We start from the raw sequence: 26,438 nt of genomic DNA, 5'->3' as shown, positions 1-26,438 counted from the left end.
ACCAACCATTGTTACCGGTAATCAATACCGCTAATCGGTCTATAAAGCACAAGTGTGTTCCGCAGCGTTGTACAATGTGGTCCAAAAAACGAAAATATGTAAAGGTAGTGTTTAAATGGAGACACTTGTGGAGTTTATGAAGTCAAAGCATTCCATGTGCGCTGAGACGCATGTGATGTCAGAACTGAACCATACGTGTAAGCAGTATCACTACCATGATGCAATGGCATTTGAACGTTTTTACATCTATTTGGCAGAGAGGTATAGAATTCATGTGTGTACTAAATTACCCTTTAGTGTAATGTTTTATGTTTCGCATTTGTAAATACAGTTCAGTTCTGCTTGAAAATAAACATATGGCTTGCGTGCCTATATCACAGATATTTATGTTTGACTATAAATCTAATGAAATCGTTACAGCTTGTGCGGTGCAGGGATAAGAATAGACTAATCTGTGTGGGATTTCAGGCGCTCACACAGCATATATATATAATCTTTTTATGTGAAAACAAATTATACAAACAGAAAGTATTTGTAAAAAAGAAAGCAAGCACACGGTGTTTACACGGTTTCATACAAGAATGTGGCCCGTTGCATGGAGAAGACTTTTACAGTCTTATTGACACAAGGCTCCCGCGTTCCCACCACTCCTGTGACATGAAACCCCCTAGATCCCCAACCCCCACCTAACACTGCCACATTTAGTTGTTTGGTAATTTCGGGCTGCTTCTAAATAAATGTGCTTTTTCTTCTCCTTACATGAAAAGATATGTATATTAAACTTCTTTAATATGGATACTTAGTTGTTGGGGCTGTATGGGACCTGACTGCCTCTTTAATACAATAGCCTCCTTCCGCATTACCAGAAATCTATACAAGCTCAGGCATAAGTATTGGATGTGGGAAAGAAACCATAACCTCTTCTATTCCATGTAAAATGCCCAAATGGCCAGTCTGTTGTCCATGACAGCTCCACTGACGACGAATGCAAATTGAAATACTCAGAGTACTTTCTGCAGCTGCAGTTACCCGCTAATCCACTGATTGCCTGCTTCAAGCTGTCAATCAACGCAGGGAAGCCTTTCCATTGAAATCAATGGGAGCGATTTCCACGCATGCGCACGGAGTTCTGAATAGACCCCTGCCTGCTGAATTTACTGATTCTGTGAAAATTTTTGCACAAGAGAAATTTTCTGCGCACGCCAACTAAGAAAAATTAGAACATTGCTTATGCATAGAAAAAAGCTTGGCGTGGGCAAAGGGGCAAATGCATTTGGGGGGAATTTGTAGTATCATCTCATGCTAAAGGGACAACCAGACATTCCAAGAGACCTCTCGCCTATAATGCATTAAAGTACACGCAACTCTCCTTATGTGACCTTTTGTTGGTTGGGGGGTCATTCTTTGTCTTGGCTTCTCCTTAACTAAAGAACACAACTTGTCTAGATATTTTGGTCCACAGACCCGCTGTTGAACTGTATCTGCCTCGTTTAACTTTTGTGTTTATATGACCTTTACTATGTTTGTGTTCATTTGAAGTTGCACAATAGCTTGAAGGACAGAACCTTCATTTAATGGATAAATTATCTGAATGTTGGTTACCTCTTAGACTAGTTTATTGCTCCTTATCCTGCGTTTTTATGTACTCAGTAGCAATTTGATGAACGTTACAAAAAGTGCTGATTAAAAGGCTACAGACACAACTTTAGAAAAAAATGTAGAATATATACAGATCCCCAGAGCTGGGAACCTTTAGATTCCCAGACATAAAAAATCATATAAAGTACGTGCTTGGTGCTTTTCCGTTTAATGTAAGGGAATTTGTACTTTACCAAAAGGGTGGTAAATAAATGGTACAGCCTCCCAGCAAACATGGTAGAGACTAATACAGTTAAGGAATTTTAGCACGCTTGGAATAGGCATAAAGTTGTCATGAATCACCAAAGGCTGATTATGATCCGATCTTTTAAAGCAGGAAAAGCAGGCAGAGTAGATGCCGAATTATCTGCTCTCAAATTCTGTGTTTCTGTATTATTTTCCCGTAAACCTTGTCTCGCTTTGAGCTGATAGTTAAACAGGGGTGGCAGAGGAATAGAGTCATGTGACTTCTGGTGAGATCACGAGTGCATCCCATTCTAATGTCTGTGTCCAGAGACAGCTGCTCGTTACCCAGCATGCTTTTCTTTTGCTACAAGTTGCAGGAATGTGGCCTTTGGAACGGACTTGGAGGGAACTGTGACATAAAGAGCTATACAAAAAGTTTTAAATCCCTTTTGGTTTATTTTTTTGCACAATTATGTGTAACTATTATTGTGATAAGTACTTTTTCTTCTAGCTGCTGACATCTCGATAGTGTGTGTTCTCGGGGTACGTGGCCAGTGTCTCCCAGTTGACTGCAGTGCCACGGATTTGTAGTTATTCCGACTGACATGCCGATAAATTTGTACCGAATATTTTTTTTTTTTTCTGCCGCCTGGACAAAAATAGAGCAGCTTAGATTTAGTCAATAGAACCGTATTTCTATAAATTTCGCATTGCCCGGGGGAATTCAGATCCTCGCATTCCTTTCTGTGAGATCCTTAGATAAGATCGGAGCTCTGTAGACACAAGACTGCTCCCTTTACATAGAATATATATATATATATATATAGTGTGCGCTCGGAAAGTATGCGGTATCGCACGTCTGCAATCTGTCTGGATGTTTATGGATAGTACTTACCCAAATCCTATGATCCACTTGTTTGCCGGGCATTAACCTTTAGACATAAGTTTTATTTGAACAATAATAACATTAGCCTTTTAATTGTAGCCTCGGGTCTCTTGATTGCAGACAGACGTCTCTGTAGACAGACAAACGTCTCTGTACGAGTAGTGAATTAATGTCTGATGTATCATATTGTACCATATGAAGTGGACATCCTAATCTATATTGTAAATGTCTGATTTATAAACCAGCGGGCTGGAAAAGGTCCATCGAGGACCTGCTGAAGGTTGAAATTGGCTCCTACGTGATGATTCAGAGCTCTGCCCCTAAAACCTTATATTTAACAGATGTGTTCTGCATTCACTTCAAAATGCTGATGGGAAAAGCAGACACTCGGAATTATTTGAAGTTTAGACTTTTCATGGGGTTGTTGATGCCATGCAGAATCCAATGCAAACCGAAACCCCTATGAAACACTACATTAAGGGTTGAACATAAATATTATATTACGTTTTGTGTTAATGCAATTCTCTATTTATTGAGACGGCTTCCTTGGTAAAATTCCTAAGATGGAACACTATTTACCAGTGAGATTTTGAAAAATAAAATATTTTTAATAATAATAATTCTTAGCCATTCTTTTTACTGGTTTGGTTGCACGTCTCTTGGACCGGTGCGGTGCATCTTATTCGTATGGATGTAATGTGCTTTAGCATGGCATATGGCAGCGATGATGAACCTATGGCATACGTGCCACAACAGGCTGCCGACTGACCAGTTACATTTTTAAAATGACCTGAAATAAAGGGAGTGTGAGGTCCGTTCATACGGTTTCACTGCTCCCTCGCCAAGCTATTGATGCAGTACTCCGGGAAATCATATCTGATTTGGTTCATGTACTATAGATAAATATTAGTTAAATGTTATTACCCTCCGTGTATATCCTCCACTCATGTATGGCAGAAATGCCATCTGTTTGAGACACTAAAAGACCTTCGATTTGAGTAACCAAATATATTGTCATAATTTAACCGCTCTTTATTTTATTTTCTTTTTATAGGCAGCCTGACAAGTTAGTAGTTGTGTGGACGAGAAGAAGCCGAAGGAAATCGTCTAAGGTGAGCTATGGAGAAAAAAAATCTTGACTGTTTACATCTTATCAAACCGTGATGAATACAGTCTTGCTAAGTCAGGCGCCACAGTAAAAATGTAAATAAAAATGTAGGGTCAGGAGAGAGAGGTGAGCGGGAGCTCCATCATATACTGATTATTTTTTGGTGGAGTGACTGTAAGAGGCTGGGATAGTTGCACGTGGGGGTAGGGTTAGCCCCGTGAGCTTTTAGTGGGCAGGCAGTAGGTGGGGAACGGGCATGGAGTGACACCGAACCCCTCCTCAGCGAAGAAGCTGACCCCGAGACCCAGGGAAGCAGGGCTTTACCCGAGACTCCAGATCAAACCTCTTCAGGCTTTCTACTGACTCAGTATTTGGTTTAATATAATTTATTTTAGACTTTAGACACGTCAATCACTTGGCTGGTTTGTATCTTTTTTTTAACCATATTGGTGGAGAAACATTGAGATTTAGTTCCAGGAGCTTCTTTTTTTACTTATTGTAAATGTGTCTTTTGTGTTTTATGGGATGTTCTGACATCCCGAGTCTGCCGTGTTGATTGGCAGATACCAGCCAGGTGATACTTTATCACAACAAGAACCAGTAAATCTTTGACACCTCATACAACGTACTTTTCTTACAAGGCTTCCTGCGATCCTACACATTTCTGTGAATCACATGCATGCCTACTGAGCATTTTTAGAGCCTTATTCAGAAATATTTGCAATATTTTGTTATGGTTCTACATTTACATCATATAATGTTGTGTATAAAATGTCTGCATTGGCCGCTATACACGTCTTCAGAGGTAGGCACCAACATTGCACATGGTGGACGTTTACTGGGGTCTGTGGACAATTTAATGATGGTCAATGGACCTTCACAACCCTTTGCCGCGGACACTGGTGTGCTTGTACGGACACTTCGCCTCTCGCTGTACTTCTTACTAGTTTTCAGGTGGAAACCCAAAAAGGGTCACATATGGTCCCTGAAATGTACTCGAACCCATCACAATTCTATAGCTTACACCTTGTCAGATTACATTTCAAACCAGCAATTAGCGTGTATGAAAAGAAACGAAAATATTATTAATCTCGGGGGAATATTCTGTATTCATTCTATACACATTTTTGTGTGTGTAAAGTCCCCAGTTAAGTCAGTCTGGACTTTATTCATGGGGACTTGAGCACCCTGTCAGCTTATGCAGTGATCAGGAGCGCACATCATTTTCCTCAGAGCGCAAACATTATCTGTATACACAAGAAATATGCTTTGCTCAAATAAATGTGCTGTTTTAAGACTCTTGGATATTAGCAGCAAGGCGAGGATAGTGAAATATTGTCAGAGATGTCATATTCTTTCTAGATGGTAGTATGGTACATAACCTCTGATAATATGTATTAGGGCTTCCTTACACGGGTAATCTGTGCTGAAACTGAGAAAAAACAAATAATGCAATACTGTTTCTGACTAATTGTAGAATAATAAATGGTATTTATAGATCCCAATTTGTTCTTGTCCTGCAGGCCCACAGCTGGCAGCCTGGAATTAAAAACCCTTATCGTGGGGTAGTGGTGTGGCCGGTCCCAGAGAATGTTGAAATCACTGTGACTCTCTTCAAGGTAGGTCTTCAGGCGAAGCAATCTGGGGTAAGAAGCAGGTACACACTCGAGCCTGAAGTGATTAGACTACGCTTTATTCGGTAGCAAGAAACCTAAATGATGCGAGCTTCATGGCTTTCATTGGGGACACGTTATAAACACTTGATTGGCAGGTTCTTCATTCGTTGGTCTTCCAAAATATATTATTTGGATGAAATATATATATAAAGAAAATGTCCAATCCCCGTGGTAAGGAACAAAATCCCAGCTTCAGCAAATAATACTTAAAAACATGCATTAAAATTAGGGCTGCAACTAACGATTATTTTAATAATCGATTAATCGGCCGATTATTTTTTCGATTAATCGATTAATCGGATAAAAAAAAACAATATGCAAATTTTTCGTTTATTTAAAAGAATTTAATGAACTGGATGTTAAAAAACAACTTAAAATTTACATTAACATTCTTATTTTGTTATGATGTAATAAAAAACAATATTTTCAAAGTACAAGAACCCACACAATATTTATGCACTTTGCACCCAGCACTTTGCACCCAGCACTTTGCACCCAGCCCTTGCACTTTGCACCCAGCACTTTGCACCCAGCCCTGGCACTTTGCACCCAGCACTCAGCACTTTGCACCCAACACTGTGCCCCAGCCCTGGCACTTTGCACCCAGCACTTTGCACCCAGCACTGGCACTTTGCACCCAGCACTTTGCCCCAGCCCTGGCACTTTGCACCCAGCACTTTGCACCCAGCACTTTGCACCCAGCCCTGGCACTTTGCACCCAGCACTTTGCAGTCAGCACTTTGCCCCAGCCCTGGCACTTTGCACCCGGCACTTTGCACCCAGCCCTTTGCACTGTGCCCCTGCACCCAGTCTCCAACTCTGCCCTGCACCCAGCCCTGCCCCCACATTCTGCCCTGCACCCACACCCTGCCCTGCCCCCCCACCCCCACTCTGCCCTGCACCCAGTCTCCCACTCTGCCCTGCACCCAGTCTCCCACTCTGCCCTAACCCCCCCACCCCCACTCTGCCCTGCACCCACACTCACACCCTGCATCCCCACCCCCACTCTGCCCTGCACCCAGTCTCCTGCCCTGCATCCCCACCCCCACTCTGCCCTGCACCCAGTCTCCTACCCTGGCCTGCCCCCCCACCCCCACTCTGCCCTGCACCCCCACTCTCCCCTGCACCCACACTCACACCCTGCCCTGAAACCCCACCCCCACCCCGCCGTGGACCCCCACCCCCGCGAATCGCTCTGTGCGAATGGAGCCACTCGCACAGAGCGAATCGCTCTGTGCGAATGGAGCCACTCGCACAGAGCGAATCGCTCTGTGCGAATGGAGCCACTCGCACAGAGCGAATCGCTCTGTGCGAATGGAGCCACTCGCACAGAGCGAATCGCTCTGTGCGAATGGAGCCACTCGCACAGAGCGAATCGCTCTGTGCGAATGGAGCCACTCGCACAGAGCGATTCGCTCTGTGCGAATGGAGCCACTCGCACAGAGCGATTCGCTCTGTGCGAATGGAGCCACTCGCACAGAGCGATTCGCTCTGTGCGAATGGAGCCACTCGCACAGAGCGATTCGCTCTGTGCGAATGGAGCCACTCGCACAGAGCGATTCGCTCTGTGCGAATGGAGCCACTCGCACAGAGCGATTCGCACATAGACATAAAGAATACTTACCTCCGCTACGGACTCGTTCCACTTCAAACTTTTAAAACTTTATTGAACTCGATTGAAGCGCGTCACATCCGTCACGTAGCTAGAAGGCGGAGACTGCAGAGCGTGGAGCAGAAGCGGGGAACGCTGGCGGAGGTAAGTAAAAGGAGCCTAGTGCTCCAACGACGAATCGATCACTCGATTAATCGATAACGGAAATCGTTATCGATGATTTCCGTTATCGATTATTATCGATTTTATCGATTCGTTGTTTCAGCTCTAATTAAAATAACAATCTATTTTAATATAAAAAACTTTAACATAATTCACTATGGCGTATCCTAAGATCTACATTTGGCAGAGTGCTTTAATACTTCATGTGTTACTATGGTAACTGAAACAGGTTTACAGATGTTTTTATATCTGCATATAAGTGTGTGGGTAACCCATGTATGCTTTATTTATGTTTTGGATTGTCTTAAAGTAAATAAAACATCAAGCTTAGTTCACCTATAGCTCGGTACCTCTTAAAGGTGCTGTTCCACCGACTCAATAATACTTACCAGTCCAAACACAGCATTAGAACAAATATCACTAGTCCTACTGGATGTCCCAACACTTTTAAAATATTACTTATGTAATGTTGAATTTTTTTTTTTTGAGGGATTGCTTGTCATGAGAAATAAAAGCACATGTAGTTTTCATACAAAAACCCCCCACTTTAATGGGATGTGCCAAGGTTTATTTGCTTAATATGGTAGATATATGAATATTTTGTACAAGTGGGACAAAAGCTTTAATACCGGTAAGAAAAGGGCATCAATAGCAAAACACATCCCATCTCATACACATTGGAGCTAATAAAATATTATTGAAGCATACACAGTATTATATATATGTATATGCCACAGATATAGTATAACGCATGCTGTGCCTTGCATTGAGATCTTTTGATCTATGGACAAGTGAATGCCAGCCGAGAGGCTTTCTGACATGAGCCTTGGTTATAAAACCAGACTCGGTGGGCATTTTAACGGAGCCCTTCTATAATAAATGTGTCTGCTCTTTTCAGTGTTATCTTCATGAAGAGCCCTGCCGCCTAAATAGCGCTGGGCGACATGTAGTTGTGGGGATAGGGTTAGGGTTCACACAGAGGTCAGCAGTTAGCCTCTGTGCCTAACCATTAGGTGTATGGTGGGGTCAAAAGTTCAGGCGGCTGCTTTGTAAAAAAAAAAAAAAAAAAAAAAAAAATAGGTGAGGTTATATAACTAAGAAAGTTCTGGAGTTGCGCGCGCCGCTTAGTAGTTTGCCGCCTTTGCCTCGAGGACGCTTTTGCAGCGCCTCGAGGTGCATTGCGCCGCGCTAAAGGCGCGAATTTGCCCTATAAATAGAAGTGTCTGAGGTGCTAGCGTTCATGCCACAAGGCGAACTGCTAAGCTGTTGGTACTTACCTTTCGAGGCTGGTATTCTTGGCTGTGCAGGAGAGCCGCGGGCGAAGATGGAACTGCTGCTTGAGAAGATCCCGCCCACCCTCCCAAAAAAAAAAAAAATTTTTATTTTTTGTCGTGTGCTTTTGTTGGGTTAAAGTCGTCCCTTATAGGGATGGACTGGTGAAATGTGTCAGCCTTCTGGCTTTTAGGGGCGGATGGCTTGGTATTTATATTTATTTGGTTTATTTATTTGGAGGTGAGACTCTGGGTTTGGGCCAAGAGTCTTTTTAAAGTATGTTAAGTTGTTAAGCTAAATAAAAGTACACGGCCTGTTTATTCCACATTGATAGTGTGTGTCTTTATTTCAAATAAATATGAAAGGTTACATTGTTTATACATTATCCCTTACAACTACATGAGAATTTCCTTTTTTTGGTCAGAATCTTCCCTTTAGTTATAAACCCATTGGAATTGATACACGTTTTGTTTTTGTTCTAGGATCCTCATGCAGAAGAGTTTGAAGACAAAGAATGGACGTTTGTTATAGAAAATGTAAGTAAAAACCCTTTTACCTTACAAGAGATCACACTATTTTTGTAGAGCTCATAAACAAAATCACTGCCTTTCCAAAACAAGTTAAAGCTCGTCGATGTCCTTCTTCTCCAACATTGCTCTGTTTGGATTCGGTAAGGCGGGATCATCGGCTGTCTGAGACTCTTTGCCACTTTGGAGTTTATTCACTAAAGGTAGAGTTGGCGAGAGAGTATCTCTGGTTTATACTATGCTGTCCCTGCAATAATGCACAATTCAGTGGGTCAGTGGATCTATACATTGAATGGATAAGGGAATGGTTGAGCGGCAGGAGGCAGAAGGTTGTAGTTAATGATGTATATTCCGAGGAAAGACTTGGTACTAGTGGGCTACCTCAGGGATCGGTATCGGGACCTGTACTTTTTGTATGTTTTTATTAGTGATATTACAGAAGGTCTTAATGGTATGGTATGTCTTTTTGCAGATGATACAAAGGTCTGTAACAGGGTAGGCGTTCCAGGTGGAACAAATCAAATGGCAAACAATTTAGTAAGTTTTAGTGGATATACCTCGGCTAATTAAATACTATGTCTTCTTTAAACATGTAGCTAATATACTACAGCTTTCATCGCAATCCCGAAATGCAACACGGTTGAAAAAAATAGTTGGTTGAAAATGGTTTCATTTTTGAGGTTGAGCATGGGGTAAGATTGTTCTAAAGGCCAGCATGCTAAGGGTTGCAAAGTGTTAACAAGTACATTTGCTTTTTTAAATCAGAATAACTTTTGGACTTGTGAAACACATGTATTGGAAGCCGTTCAGATTGAATTCTGAATTGCAGCCACAAAGTTTGACCTTCATTATCAGTTGGTCTTAAACCAAATCCCACAGATATGTTGCCGTATTTGACATTTCAGCCTATGGTAGTTCCATGAAAAGCTTTCCGATAAATGCCAGACTTCACCAAAGCTTAATGAATTAAAGCACTCCAAGGCACAGCGGCACATACTTGTGTATAGTCAGGATGATGTCATGTTACAGTGTCCGGAATCTTCAGTTCAACCTGATGCTTAAAGTTATTGTGATTACAGAACCTGAAATGTACTTGTTAAGAAGTACAGTACAAATGATGACAGGTTAATGCATATGGAGGATAGAGCTGGGCAGTCATGGGATGGCGCCATGATTATCAGTCTTCTACAAACTGTTAGTGTGAAGAGTGTATTGCAAATGGAATTCTTTAATTTACTTTTACAATACGGAAATGGCTTCATAGCACCATCTAGTGGTGCACAATGTGTATAACAGATTATTTTTATTAGCTGTTGAACATTGAACTTTCATGATTGTCCTTTTCATATTTTTGCGAACACTTGGGGAAAAAAGATTAAGGCCATTTAATGCGGCTTATTCTTGTTATTTAGGTTTCTGTGTTTGGATTTATACTTTGTGCTCAGTGGTTAGTGCCTACCCTTAATGGGTGGAACACCTTGAGGAAGGCTTGATTCCATCTTCTTTTTACAGTGGTTATGGGGATTGATGTAAATTCACTTGTTCTGTCATGCTATGGGCTCATCTTTCTTTATTGAGCCTTTTTGTTAATACCAGCAGTAGTAAGCTGTAGGATGTGACATTTTATTACAGAGCATCGCTTTCAATCAAAGACGGCACTGGACAAAGGGGACTAGTATACTTGCTATGATTGGCTGGTTAGTGTGGTGTGAGTTACCCTATAAAATAATTTTGCTATATATTATTATACTATTACATATTTATCTATTTTCTTGTAGACCTTTGTTCAGCAAAGTTTTTTGGGACCGAAACCCAGACAAAATGTTGTATACCAGTACATGGCTAGATAAGGCCTTTATACAGAAGCAAGCAAAGAAGGGATACAGAGTTGTAATTTATTACCATTACCACATTCAGGGCCGGCCTTTGGGGTGTGCGACGTGTACGACCGCACAGGGCGCCACACTCCAGGGGGCGCCGCCTCCGGGGCCGCCGCAGCCCGACGACGACGCGGGGTCCGCTGCCGCCCCCTCTGGACCTAGATTAAAACATTGGGTTTTTTTTGTTGTTGTTTTTTTAACTTTATTTAAAATCCTCCATGTTAAATAAAGTTTCAATGCCTGTCCTATCCTTCCTGGCCTATGGCAGCCACGGAGGATTCAGACTGCTAAAGAGATGAGTAGCTCCGGTAATCTAAATGATAGAATTTCTTGATTTATAGAACAAAAAAAAAAAAACATTACTTTCCTTTAAGGAGAACTCAACGCATTGGAGATGATCCTCACCCAGCTTTTTAAAGGGGGAGATCTACATATGGAGCAATCAGGATGGAAAGCAAAATAACGTTCCCGTTAAGAGACCTTTCCCAAATTTGACCCACCGCTACCCAAACGCACGATAAGGTATATGATACGTGCCGCCTGAACATGGCACATGTAGAGATGGAGTTACCAGTCTTCATAAGAGCTTCTGTTGGAGAAGGAATCCCATCACCTAGGACAGGGGTGTCCAACCTGCAGCCCTCCAGCTGCTGCAGGACTACATCTCCCATACTCCTTTGCCAGGTCCGTGGTTGAAAGAGCATTATGGGAGATGTAGTCCTGCAGAAGCGGGAGGGCCGCAGGTTGGACACCCCTGACCTAGGATGTGGCATCAGCGTTGATACCAACACCCAGTAAATATGAACGCGTGCTTCAACGTGGACACTATGGAAAGTTCTGATGTCAGTTGATACATTGTTGTGTTTTTGATCAAGACACCTTTGTGAGTTCTATTGTCTCATCCCACACAATCGACAGAGAGTTACTGTTACTCCACACGGACCCCAGAACCGTGTAGCAAAGCACCCCAATACATACCGGTACCGCCAGCGCCGTCCGGGGCTCTGGAGTTCGAGCAGAACGAGGGAAGATATTTAGTCTCAGCCGTCAGTAACGTTCTCAAAAAATGCAACATAGTTGTTCGGATTGAGATGAAATCATTAATACAGCGCTGTGACATCCCCGGCGCGGGTGCTGGCAGAAGGAAGGGTTTCAGACTGATGTCACCGACGCATACGGTAACGGCGGCGCGTGCGACGAGTAGTCCTGAAGGCTTCTTGTTGGGCGCTGCTCTGTGCTGCCTGAATGGGAAACACGACATCCCTGGCGAGGGTCCATAGGCCAAGGTTTGTAACGTAACAATAATAGATGAGAGCGGCTAAGGATTATCCCCGGCCACAGATCGCTCCCACCGTCTCGCAAACATGAATACAGCGGAATGAAATGGTTATATGTAATGTAAAAGCAATGTGACCCAGCCGCCGCGCATAATCCAGGATGGAGCAAACTCGCTTTACAGCGTGCAGATCAAGGCCACGTTCTAAAGATACTGTTAAAACTTTGAGGAAACAAAGCGGTGGCTTTGATCCATGATACAAACCTGTTTATCCTTTCATAAGCATGTAAGTATGATTATATAAAGCGCGTTTTAGATATATGTGTTTTTAAGAATTGTATATAAATAAAAACAAACATTTATATAAAATAAAAAAACACATATATATGTATGTGCTTTTTTATATATGTAAATAGTGTTTTTTATTTATATACATTTGTGTTTTTTTAATGTATACATTTGTGTTTTTATTTATTTATATGTATGTGTATAAAATGTCATATCTTTCAAGACACACGTTTTTATTACATGAGATTTTAGAAATCAACAAGCAAGCACCTTTGCTTTCATGAAACAGAAGCCTCCTCCATCGCTTTGCTATTTGTAAGAGAGCTAAAATAAAATAAAAGTTAATTGTTAACAATATGAAATGGGTGAAAATAATGTATTTTCACCCATTTCTTAGGACAGAAACCCTGTGGAAGTTATACACACTCAAAATTAATACATATTAAAAACTATTAATTTATTAACGCGATTTCCTTCATATTTTGCTAGCCACAAGAGCGGAAAGGCTCTAGGTAACAGTCATGTAACGGAGATTACATATCAGACCGCTGCTTCTCCATAGCAGTGAAAGAGTTAAACGAAATGGGTAAAAACATAGTGGTGCAGAGTACAAAATATATATTTTTTATATTTCCAAAAATTCTAAATTAATCTACAACCTCTGAAATATGAGTGGCAGCCCCTCAAAAAAGGGGAGAGTTAAAAAAAATAAATAAAAATTAAATAAATAAAAAGAAATGTCATGGCGGTGAGGATCACAATGTCCTTTTGTTTGTAGCACAAAATACAAAAGATGGTTACAATAAGCTCAACTATTTAATATCTATCTAAATATGAACAAGGAGGGTCTTCCATCTGTAAACGTCTCTCTGGTCCTATAAATTAATGAGGAACGTCTGAGCCAGCAAATACGTCCCTGAATTCTGTAATCCTGCAGGAGGTGTAATATTCCAACTTTTCACCGGTAGAGAAGGAAGTGGAGTCCATCCGTACAAAAGGTGAAATATAGGTGGCAGCACACGATGTAATGGTAGCGCCAACTGTACGCGTACTCTCCAATTCCTTCTACAGTGACCACCAGATGTCTCTTATGATGGGATGATGAGTAATGAGTTGGAACTGCTGCAGGATCTACATGTAGTTGTTTGAAGGAGCCAGAAAAAGACAACGGGCTGAAGCCTGGGAGCGGTAAGCTTCTCCTACCAGCCGTGGATGGGAACATCTGAGCCAGGAAACGTCCATAAAATCCATAGTTCTGCAGGAGGTCTTGTATTCCAACTTTTCTCCGGTATAGAAGGAAGAAGTCCATCCGTACGAAAGGTGAAATATAGGTGGCAGCACACGATGTAGTGGTAGCGCCAACTGTACGTTCACTCTCCGATTCCTTCTACAATGACCACCAGATGTCTCTTACGGTGGGATGAAGAATAATGATCAACTTCAGGAGAAAGATGGAAGGTCCTGCAGGATCTTCTTAGGATTGCCTCAGACGTTTGCGTGGAGGGCCCAGAAAAGGACACTGGGCTGAAGCCAGGGAGCGGTATGCTTCTGCTACCAGATGTGGATGGGAAACAACCATAGACTTCCACCCAGCTGTCTCCATAACGTCAAATGCATGGCTGAAAGGAGCAAAACAAAAAGGTTACCACTATGAATAAGTCCAACAAACAAGTAAAAAATATGGGGAAGGACCAACTTGGTCATCTATAAAAAGGGAACATTCTTCACAAGGTGAAAGGAGTAGTATATAGCATACATGCAGACAATGAGAATATACACTCAATCCCAACACACTCACTAGTTGATAAAGTCCACAGCTTGGGTCTTCAGTTGGTCAGCGCTGTGTAAATCAGCCAGGATCAGGATCTCTGCTGCGTTCTCCACAGATAGGTTGCTGCAGAGAGCTTCCTCACACATCACTTTCAGGCGTTCCAGAAAATACTGCGGGTAGACAGGAATGTTAGCGGGTACAGAGATCTATACTAAAACCACCATGATAAAATACAAGAGGAATAGTGTTATCCCAGTAAAAGGTGCCTTTTGGACTAACAAAAAAACAAACATTAAAAACAGCAATTTGTGTCTTAACAGAGTTATTATAGTGAACCAGAGAGCAGCTTTAACCAGAATAAAAGGAAACTTTTTAAATGCCTCCCCCTACACATAACCCCCTCTCATCTTCAATAAAAAGATCCTGAACTGCATACCATCTAAAAAGGGTCTGCTTTCTACAAGATTCCGTCGGTGAAGCAAACCCCACACGGACCAGCTTGCCTGGCTGTCACCCGAAAGAAAAAAGTTGTTGGGAACCAAACACTGGCTTTCCTCCCGCACTCACCTTATCGGCAGCCGCCAATAAGTCATCCGCCATCTTGTCCAGATTAGGTGCTTTGCCGGTGTAGATGAAGCACATCATTTCTTTGAACACATCAGGCTCCACGTCTATTATCTCGACGCGGTTCTATAAATCAAATAAAAAAAATAAAAAAACAGGTTTGCTTAGTTTTGACAGCAAAGGCACAGAACTTAAATTTCAGTAATAGCCCGGTAACTTATCAGCCCCGAAAATGTGAAACTTACTTTTATCCTTTCTTCCATCTCATGTTCAAACATAGCGCCAAACACAGGTGATCGGGCTGAGTGGGACAGAATACATTTAGTTAACTTCACATTAAAGTACCGTAACAGCAAACTTTAGGCATTGATTCAACAACCTGCAAAGCAGTGGAAACGCTAGAAATAATTGTATATATTTTTTTAATTTTTAATCGCCACCAACCTGCCAGAATGGCTTTGTGCGCTCTAAACTCTTGACCACCCACGCAGAGGCAGCAGTCGGTGAAGCGGGAGTTTTCCCATAATCCTCCGAGTTCATCGGCCAGGCGGCATTCAGGAACTTTCATGGTGTTCTGGCCAGAGATGATAACAAAAGTTATGACAAACAAATGTCCCAGGATAGCCATATTGTAAGACTGGTACTCTGCAGCCCTTCCCCATTTCCTATTAAAAAATGATTCATTATGGTATCTCACCTGTGTATAAGCCCACGACTCTGCAACAGGGCCGGTGGTCATCTCCGCAGGGGGAGGAGGGCTCGGCATTCTGGCCATGATGTCATTCAGCCGCTGGAGGAGGAGGTGGGCTAAGAGGGAAACACACGTTAATAAACCGGACAGAAAACAGTTTCCTAGAAACACAAACACTCTTGAGTACCATAATATATCTTAGATGCATCTCACCTTCCTCTACTCCAATAATCCACCCTCCTACGTCCCTGCGGAGGCCCTGTTGCAGACGTCGCAGGCTTTGCTCTGTTAAAGACAGATAAATTATTATAAACACGTACATACGTGTAGACATGTTCAACATACAAAAGTATAAAGCTGCAGATGTATCATGAAATATCTTTTAGAAGCATCTTACCTTCCTCTGCCTCTAGAAGGACCGCCGCTTCTCCAGTTAGCAGGCGGTCAATCGCCTCCTGGAGGCTGTTTCCTGTTACAGACAGAGAAATGATTATTATACGCGAGTACATACGTGTAACATGTACAACGCACAGCATACAGAAGTATACCGCTGCCGACATATCATAATATAGCCTTTAGATGCATCTCACCTTCTTGAATTCCGATGGCCAGCACGCCCTGATGTTGATGGCGGCGGCGGCCACGTCGGTGTCTGCGAGCTGTTACAGACAGATGAATGGTTATTATACATTGGTAAATACATGTAAACATGTCCAACACAACGCATGCACTAGCCAGCCGCTGCCTATGTATCTGCACGTGTACATTTAAATCAGAGGCAACATGCTGGCTTAGGTCTGATGGGTTTATGAATGAAGATAACAGGAAGGAATAGCTTAAGAAGTTAGGTTATGACACGCTCTATACACATAAACACACAAAAATACTTCGTATAAACAATGTGCAACGTTTAGCAATAGTAATGTACAACATTTGAACCCTAATATTAGCAATGTATACAATTTAAAAACAAGATTAACAATATACAAAATTAAAAATAAATACTATTAGCATTATACAAAATTTTTAATTGACTAACAAGTTATACAATTTAATTAATAACCTTAATATTAACAAAATACAACATTTAAAAATAACAATACTAGCGATATACAAAACTGAATATTAACCCTAGCAATTTCTGCAATTTGAAAATAGCCTGGATATTAACAATAATGCAACATTTTCAAAATGACAATACCAACAACGGACAAAATTGAATATTAACCCTAAAAAGGGCTCGGTTTTTAATTGACATTAAAAAACGGTGGCCGGTTGAGACAATCGGTTAGTGGGATACGATACCCGCCGGTGAAACCGTCCAGGATAAATGATAACGACCTCCATGGCTAGGTGAGAAGTTCTTTAAAGATCCAGAAATGGATACTTTGGACCGATCTGATAAATGCTAAATGAACAAGGAGCAAAATAGTTGAACTTACCCATTTTTTCTCAAATACTGTGGTACTCAGAACTGGAATAGAGAGAGAGAAAAAATATGTTTTAACATTTAGCAGTTTACCGAATGTCAATATAATATAATATACATCAAGAATTGTTTGGGTGGGAACTCGTACATAGTTAGGTGACATGTTATCATACAGGTTGCAGTTTTTTATATTATATTTGTAGTTTTTATATTAATATATCTTAGGAGCTAATAAGAAACCAGCCTTTACCTGCGTCTTTCTGTATCACACTGAGAGCATTCAGAATGCAGGACTCACAAAGCCGATGCCATTCTGTCATAATGGGGAGCCTCATGCTAGCCTCATGCTGATGTAGGGGTTCATCCCTTAAAGGGGAAGCTACATGGAAAAGAGAAATAACTGTTATTGTAATTATTTAGGTAAATGGTGCATGCTAGTTGAGTAGTTGAGTTGTACCCTGCAGCCATTCCCCGTTTCCTATTAAAAAATGATTCATTATGGTATCTCACCATGTTTATAGTCATTTCTTTACTAATACTAAATTGTATTAAGATGAATCATTATGGTGTCCCACCTGGGTGTAGCAACGGGGCCGGTGGTCATCTCTGCAGGGGGAGGAGGGCTCGGCATTCTGGCCATGATGTTATTCAGCCGCTGGAGGAGGTCGTGGGCTAAGAGGGAAACACACGTTAATAAACCGGACAGAAAACTGTTTCCAAGAAACACAAACACCCTTGAGTACCATAATATATGTTTGAGATGCATTAATAACCTTGATATTAACAATAATACAACATTTTAAAATGACAATACTAACAATGGACAAAATTGAATATTAAGCCCAAGGGCTGGGTTTTTAATTGACATTTGTTGTTGACTATGGTCAACGCTCTCTGATTGTAGCCTACTCAAAGTTGGTCTAAAACGAGTCTGAAGGGATGGATACTAGGCACAGTTTGAAGGGGCAGAGGGGGGGGTAGTTTGAAGGGACAGAGAGGGGGTAGTTTGAAGGGGCAGAGGGGGGGTAGTGGGGGGGGGCACCAGAGGAGTAGTTCGCACAGGGCGCCAGAACACCTAAGGCCAGCTCTGACCACATTCAACTAAACAATATTTCCTGAACTTTCCTGAACTAAAGCTGTGCCTTTAAGTAGAATGTTAACACAAGTGATAAAAATGTTTTCTGCCACCTAGAGGATACTTTGGTGTGTTGCTTGCAAATGAAAATGCATAGAAGGGTCAATCGTAAAGGCATTGCAAGCGTTTGATAGACACAGTGGTTAAAATTGGGCTAGAATCATATTGATATGGGCAACCACAGGGCTTGACAAATTTGTTTTGAATCAAGGAGCCAACCAAAAGCTGTAGGAGCGTTTTATATATATTTAACAATCAAAATTTTATTTTGTATGGTAATTAAATATGTTAACCCATTTTATAAATAACTAGTAAATAAAATAATTGAATGACTTAAAAATATAAATTAATTTAAAAAATAATATAATTTACGAAAAAATATAGTAAGCAATATTGTATACTGAAACGAGCTTTATATACCTGGAATGGAAATGACCGAGTTTTCTGTGGAGATTAATCTGCTGTAGCTGCATCCACCAGCTTTCCGCCGAACCTCATTATGCTTGACATAGGGTCGCATGAAGTTACGAGATACGACATTCGTCAAATTCCGTGCAATAAAGGGACGCTCCAGCCATCGTATGCACTTTACATTTTTGTGTGGTCCATTTTGCATATGCATAGGAGCATTCTGCAGAATTCCCCTATATGCATCCCCCCCTTCCACATTCCCCAGCTATATGCCCTGTAGGAGTTGTGTCTCCCTGCATGTGATTTACCCCCCCCCCATGAGATCCAGTGCTGGCTAAGGGCCGGCTGCATGGAGGAAATTATTCAGATTTCTATGGGACACTTTGCTGCCATTCATGGTTTCAAGCAACCAGTCTCCGTCATTGTGGCATGACTGTCGTTATGGAATATAACCTTCCTTTTATTTTTGAGACTTGTGTGTAGCGAAAGGATGCAGTTCAGTTTCAATGTCTTCATGCTCTTTCTTTGGTGAAATGACCCCGATAGCAGTGGGTTTGGTTGTGGTGAATGTGTGTGTGCATATGCATGCGTATGTATGTAGCTTGTGAAGAGGACCCTCTTTACCTAAAGTATCGGTTTCTGTTGTAAGAAGCGCTGCAGAAATAGTTGATGTTATGTAAATAAAAGATAATAATATATTAAACATGTATTGATAAGTGCGCAGATTGGTGTCCCGTGGTTGTATTGTGCACAACTTTGTCATGTTCATTGCTTGGGTTGGAAACTTTAAACAATACTCCCACTTACACCACCCTAGTTAAAAGCATTGGTTGCTATAGTAACAGCATAATATTTGGTTCTTGGTTATCGTTCGTTAGCTGTTGTGTGTAAATAATTCTAGAATAATACTGAAAAATATAAGAATAGTAAACACTACTTGTGTGTAATGGGATATTAAAGACGGTTTGTCCTGCACCGCATTCAGAATATGTGCAGTAGCTAAAAACTAAATATTTTTAGTGGAAAAAGCGCTTTTATCATTGAACAGAATGCTGTAATATCCATCCTCAGAAAGAGAATAACCTTGTTTTATGTTGCAATAAATTAGAGACCTAACTTGTTATTAAAAGTTGTTCTTTTTTTTACTAGCAATGTATTGATCAAAGAAAGAGCTTATAAGGTCATGGCGCACTGGTATCTCTCGCCGGTAGGGACGTCCTATGTGGTTGCGGGTGATCCTTCCGAGGATGTGGGATGAGAGGTTCCTACCTGTACGCTTGGTGGTCTTGTAGATTTGTCTTTCCCATATGGGAAGAATTCTATAGACGGATTTCCGGGGCTCTGGAGACCACTGTGAAACCCTCGCCAGAAGTGGGTTTGCTATTGATGAATGTCGCTGCACCAGACTGTGCCCCACCAGAAGCTTTTACATAGGATATGTGCTGCTGTTAACCAGGCTATAGCGAGACGCTGGAGGGGGTGCCCCCCTACTATAGGGGAGATTCAGTCCAACATCTGAAACCTCATTACCTTAGAGAAGATCACAGCTAAACTACGCGATGAAATACATAAATGTGATGCCATCTGGGTTCCCTGGGTTTCTACATACTCTAACGTTGAGGACTTCGGCCCCTTGCTGCACCTTTGAGGATGTAGCTTTCTTTGTTTTTCTCTCTTGTTTTTCTGAGAGCACCCGGGTCTTCTCCAAATTTTTTTAATTGTTTTTATTCTGTACTCTTTTTGTTGTGTTTTTCCCCTCTCACATTCCTAAATAGAAAATAAATTGCTTGGCATTTGTCACATGTTACAAATTTGCTGTATTAGCAGATACTGTTACCATGGGTATCCCTGACTTTGTGCGATTATGGATACGATTATGAAGAACGTCTATGACAATCATATTTTGTGCACCTATTTAACGCTATTCTGTATCGGTTTCCTTTTTTTTTATGGACAAATGCTAAATAAACAGACTTAAAAAAAACAGCCTAAACTTCTAAAGTGCCGTCACAAGAGCACTGGTTCCCAGTGTAAATAGTGAGAGTTCTCAGCACAGGCAGTTAATTATCAGGAATTGTCCCAGAGAGGAAATATGCTTTATATCATGAGTTAATATGATGCTTGACGGTAAGTGCTGCATCCTTGTATCCTTGTATTCATGTATTTATTCTAAAACTGTAAAAGAATAAATGCTTTTCATTCTATGTACATGCAGTGCCATCTAGAGGTGGAACTGGTTATTACACTTCTAATAAACCACTCAATATTACTTCAATAAATAGCAGACATTATTAAACAGTCCTCTGCATCCACCAGACAAGCCAGAAGACTTGCTTTTCCCACACAAATGTCATAGCTCCACCACCACTGCAAGGGTTAGCAATGATTCTGGGTAGATATATGCAGACAAGGTTAACAATAATCACCTTTTTTGCCTCTAGATCCTCTTTACATGAACCCCTGTCCGTTGTACTAGACAGCCTTAAAACAAAAATGTGTGCATAGAATATATATTACAGTGACCTATCCAGACCTAGGGTGGCAGGTATAGAGCGACAACAGTCCCCCTTCTGCAACCCCCATGATATCCCACTTCACAGTGTGCTGGTTACAAAGGAGATCTTTGATCTCCTTAACTGGCCTACTTACGCTATAGAGGCTTTGCTGGCCCCACACAGCCTCCATAGACTGCATTAAAAGGCGCTGTGTGCCTTTTAAACATGGTACGCTGTAATATGACATCATATCCCGGCATGACGTGTCTTAAAGGCACACAGCACCTTGTAATCCATTCAGTAGGTAAGGTGAATACATTGTCGTGTATGTGTATTCTCTGTGGCCATCATCCTCGCTGCTGGGGTATGGTGTACTACGCTGGCATTCTGTCTCTCCCTTTTAACTATTGAGCAGCTTAGACTAGAATAAATCACCTGTGCCAACCTGAAAACTCTGTGCAGTGTTAAATGAACTAAACTCTCAAATTCAAACAAAATGTACATCTTTTGCCCAGTTTGTGAAAAGCAGTATCTGATGAGAAGCCCCAAGCGCACGCACAGAAAGTGTTCCTGTTGATTTAAGTGAGAGCACTTTCCTGCCAGCTGATTGCTGCTTCACTGCTCATCTATATACTCTCCCAGCATTGAAATATTACTCAAGCCCCTTGTTCCTGCCACTAAATATACATCCTTTTTTTCTTGTGTGGCTGCCCTCTGTGTTGTATTGATCTGTATGTAGATTAGAGAAAAAACGTGAAAAGGCTTCTGGTTTCTAGCGATGCTCCTGATTCCACGTGTTCCTTGAAATGATGTTTAGAGAAATACCAGTTGCTAGAATTGAGCTTCTAGTTAAAAGTTAATTATGAGCTCTTTGGCCCTAAAGGATTTATCAGGATCAATTCAGCTGGAAAAACTTGCAAATTCTGGGCTGTCATAATGAACAATTTAATGGAAAGCTCATGTTGAGTCAATAAATACCACTGGGATCAGGAAGCAGGGCTCCATGGCCTCGCTTTGCTGACTGCAATGTGCGTGATCAGCCAGCAGGGGCTTAGGTGTAATGTACTTTACTAAGAGTATGGAACAGCCTCCCAGCAGATGTAGTAAAGATACACGAATACCAATAACGATTAAGGTTTGAATCTTTAAAGTAGGAGCAATGGGCAGACTAGATCTGAATGGTTCTTATCTGCCGTCTGTTTCGTGGTGTCTCTTTAAGGAACTTTTCAGCTTCTGTGTGTTCTGCATTTGTATCGCCTGAAAGTTAAGCATTCCCTGGAAAGTCAGTAACAATGAAACCTTGGTTTGCTAACTTTTCCTGGGAAGCCTTTGGGTACTGCAATTTCCATATGGCATTCGGGGACAGGCTGGGGATGAAAAGCACTTTAGGCTTGTGGCCACTAAATGATGTACATCTGGCCACACCATGCAGTACCGGATCTACAGCAGTAAAGGTAGGTGTCTGGTGCCATCAGCCCGCCAGATGATCCGTCTGGGCCTAACGACACTTTATTAACACACTGCCTTTACTTTTTTTTTTTACTGTTTAATTAAGGTAGGTCGTTCTTAACAAGCCGTCTGTTTGTATACGTAAGGGACCAAAGCTTAGCTACTAATATCCTCTAGATGGCAGCCTTTGACCTCCTAGACGATGCTGTACTCACAACAGTGTACAGTGTGTGTAAATAAATAACACAAAAACACGCTGAAGACAAGGTATCTGGTTAATGTGGGGATGAAATGAATGCAGCAGCCAGGCTAAGCTTCTCTGACCCTTCATGAGAGAATAGAGGGGAAGGGAAGAATAAGCTATTGTGCCAAAGGGAGATGATGAAATTCAAGATCCCCACACACATAATCTATGGCTCAGCCTCTGAAATGTTAATCCCTTGGTAGAATTATTTGAGCTGTAGGTAGCAATTTATCATCAAAATGGCACCGTGTCAGACAATGCCGTGTGAATGCGTAATGTTCGGGAGTATATAGAGCTGCCGGTGCCGGCAGAATGCTGAGTAATGTCATTTTAAAGGCAGGCTGTTTGGGGTTTGTTCGAACAAACATGGTATAGGTTTAGCATTTCGCATTGTGTTATATAATAAAGTGTCGATTTCATTACTTATATGTTAAGAAATGTAAAGCAAGAAGCGCAAGTACACATTGTTACAAACGGTGAATTCAGACTTTATATAATAGAGCCGGCTTTGGCCGCTGCAAACGTTGTCGCATTAGTCTAATGAACTTGTACAAGGGCCGTGTTATCCAAGTGATCTTTGCAGCGAGAATAATTCAGCATCGACATAAGTCTTAGGAGTTCTGTTGCCTTATGACATCACCTCTGCATGCAGATTGAATGGATGTGCTTGAGCTCTTCTTTTATGTGTGAGGCTGAATGGCGACAGACAGAACTGGCTAATAGAAATAGACTTTTTGAGTGGCGCATTTCTTTGGCACTTTTGCCAGCCTGGCAAAATAGACTAAGTGTCAGCTTCTTTCATGTAACGACATATTGGCTATTCCTTGTAGCTCTGCCGTCAGTTTAAAGCCATCTCTCTCCGTTAAGGATCAGCTCTTGACGCTCTCGTTCCATCAGTATGTGGATAATGTGTGTATGGGAGACGGTGCCTGTATGGGGTTATGTATGTGAGGACTGGCAGCGTTATTAGCAAGCTAGAGAACAATTCATCAGCAGATTTATTTTCTGGAATCTGTGCTCCATTATCACTATATCTAGAAGCTGGATTTGCTTATTTTGTCCCCAAAACGCTTGCAGTTACCAAGTTATCTCTTGCTCTGGCCATACTTGTGTAAGCGGAAATGTCATTCTCCCCTTTTTACATCATCGCTTGTATGCAGAAATAAACTGTTGCCTGTATATAGAACCACTAGTCGTATGCCGGCCTCAGGTGGGGAGGGTCTCCAATGGAAGCGTTGAGTGAATTACATTTACATCTGACTGGTGGCCCCCTATTATTCTACATAACACACAGTCTGATCCGATGAATGTTTAGAGGCACAACACCCTTTGTTTATGGCTGAGCTCTGCGTAACTCCATGGAGGGGCTTTGATGGTAGAAAATTCAAAGACGAATGAAGAGGTCTGGATTCATATATTGTCTGTTTACTGGCACTCCAAGTGGAAGCTGTTTGCAGCCATTGTAAAGAGGACTTTGATATCCATGGGGTGTCGGTCGTGTTCTTGTAGTAAACCATTTCTTGCTTTTTCTCGGGGAAATTTAGTGAATTTATCATACTCTTGGATTATGGGTGGAATAGATGGAATGCAGACACTAGTAATATAACAATAGCAATTTGATTGTACCTTTATATGATAGGAATATTTACACTATGTGTCCATATTGTGATTTTAGTCAAGTGTTTTACACTCCAGTGTTTGAGACGATGGGAGTTCAGTTACTTTATAGATTTACTACTGAAATCTAGTAGAGTGACTGCTATCAATGGCGCACAGAAAGGATGGCTATATCATCAATACGTGGCTCTTTGTACTGTAGAACACTTACTGGGCTAAATATATGTAATTAACAGTAAATATGTAGGGTTAGATATGTGGGACGTTACCCTTAATACCTGTTTATCGTTAGTTTGGAAAGGCCAACCAGTTTAAATTAATTTAATTTGAAATAAAAATAATGTTATTTTCGTCACAGACTGGAAACGGCAGTTTGTATAAATTGCAGAATTCTTAGTTACCTTATTTTATTGACATAGGTGTTTGGATAGCCCCAAATGATTCATAGTGAATATATAAATCTATTGTTGCTGTTCTCATTCTGATTAAAATCACTAGATCATCTTTTGATCCCCGATACCTGGAATAGTCCTCATACTCCAAAAGACTGACCGGAGTGATAAATTAATCCCCGGAAGCCCCAACGCCGCTGATCTACGGCTTGGCGTTCTGAATACCTGCTCCTTTCTCAGACATGCATTATGCTTTTACGTGAGAAATGTAGAAGGAGGTGAAAGAAGAGATTACAAGACGTAACGGGAGATTCACACTGATACGGCGTATATCTTCTAAGCCTGTGCTTGGCGTAGAAGAATGCTGTCCCCGTGTCTTCACAGCTAGGTGGACGACCATCGTGGCTTTACTCTTTTGATACTGCATCACTGGTGTCCCGGTAGTTATGTTTACCCCCCATGTGTTCTACTACCTTCTTAGTAAATTCAAAGTAGATCCCCCTCCCCAAATCCCAGTCTCTCTGAGAACTGATAGATAACGTGTGATCCATTTATTGGCCAGCAGAGCAGAATTAGAACGCAAGCTTCCAAGACAATTTAGGTCTCTTCTTCAGGCATGCGAGGACGTCCGTTTATCTTGGCTCTGGTTGTATTATTCCTCCCTGGTTATTTACATACAGTTTTTTTTTTCTTTAATTCACTTTGTTTGTGACGATGATTATTTAGTGTCCATATCCGTCATCACTAAGGCTTTCCACATTGCTGAAGCATAGTCATGCACAAGTCTTCTGTGAGCGTCAAACAATGTAATTGCTCAGCCTGGAAAACATCAGCACAGACATAAGATGTTGCAGGCTGTGACATGATATTTCTTTAAGGGTAATTGACTCGTCAATGACGTATCTCTGTTGAGCAACACATTTGTAATTTACCTGTAGTGCGTTTATCATCCGACAGCCTTCTTTAACCTGTTCTCGTGCCTCCCTGCTACAGCGAAGTGCTCTGTTAATTGCTCTATTTAAGACGCATTTAACTGACCCCCTTAAGCAGGTTGTTCATTCTCGAATTAACAAAAAAACCCAATAAACTGCTCTTAATTCTTAATATTTTAGGTTCAGATTATTAATTTTGGAAGGTGACTTTCATACATGAAGATAAGGTAACCAAACAAGACTTTAATTAAAAGGGAACTGTCAGCATCACAGCTTTTAGTTTAATCAAATACGTTTATAAGACTAAAGTACCTTTGTGTGTGTTTTTTAAATCCTTTTAATTGTTTAAAGGTAAGGCAATCTGGAAAGCCAAGATTTGTGAAAAGGGTGGCAAACCTAGCTTTTTTATTTAGTTTCCAGTTCTTCTAAGGGCGCAATAACTGAATGGGGAGAAATAACCCAGCAGATCTGGGGAATAGGAAGTAAAGATGGCTGCTTCCGTGGTATACGCGTGAGATGGGTCTCTAATGCATACGTTTACCTGGGATATCTGTGGCTTTGACCCAGGGTCTCTGGGTGCAGCTCTGCTTCCCTGGGTCTCCGAGTCACTTTGCTCTCTCTCTAGACAGGGCTGTGGCGTTTGTCTCACATCCGCTTCCGCTGCCTTCTTATGCCTTTATGCTGCTAGTCCTTGGCTCGGCCCCTAGGTGTGTACGTTTTCTTTATTATGGCTAATGATGGAGGGACTCTTAGATTATATACTGATATAGTGTGTGTGTGTGTATATATATATATAT

The 26,438-nt window shown here is 41.4% G+C and overlaps 1 protein-coding gene across 7 annotated transcripts in view; it reads left to right on the top strand.

Moving 5' to 3' along the window:
• The window catches only part of EHBP1 (EH domain binding protein 1), a 172,187-nt gene that overhangs the window by 22,608 nt on the left and 123,141 nt on the right, over positions 1 to 26,438 (top strand). For all 7 annotated transcript variants that reach the window (XM_053461397.1, XM_053461395.1, XM_053461401.1 and 4 more), the window contains exons 3-5: positions 3,765 to 3,822; positions 5,342 to 5,437; positions 9,023 to 9,076. In XM_053461397.1, coding sequence (XP_053317372.1) covers positions 3,765 to 3,822; positions 5,342 to 5,437; positions 9,023 to 9,076 — 208 coding nt within the window. The remainder of the gene's footprint in view (positions 1 to 3,764; positions 3,823 to 5,341; positions 5,438 to 9,022; positions 9,077 to 26,438) is intronic.

This window comes from Spea bombifrons, chromosome 3 (genome assembly GCF_027358695.1).
Source record: "Spea bombifrons isolate aSpeBom1 chromosome 3, aSpeBom1.2.pri, whole genome shotgun sequence".
Classification (NCBI taxonomy): domain Eukaryota; kingdom Metazoa; phylum Chordata; class Amphibia; order Anura; family Pelobatidae; genus Spea; species Spea bombifrons.
The sequence above is the reverse complement of the archived record's forward strand: the minus strand, read 5'-3'. Positions and strand labels throughout refer to the sequence as shown.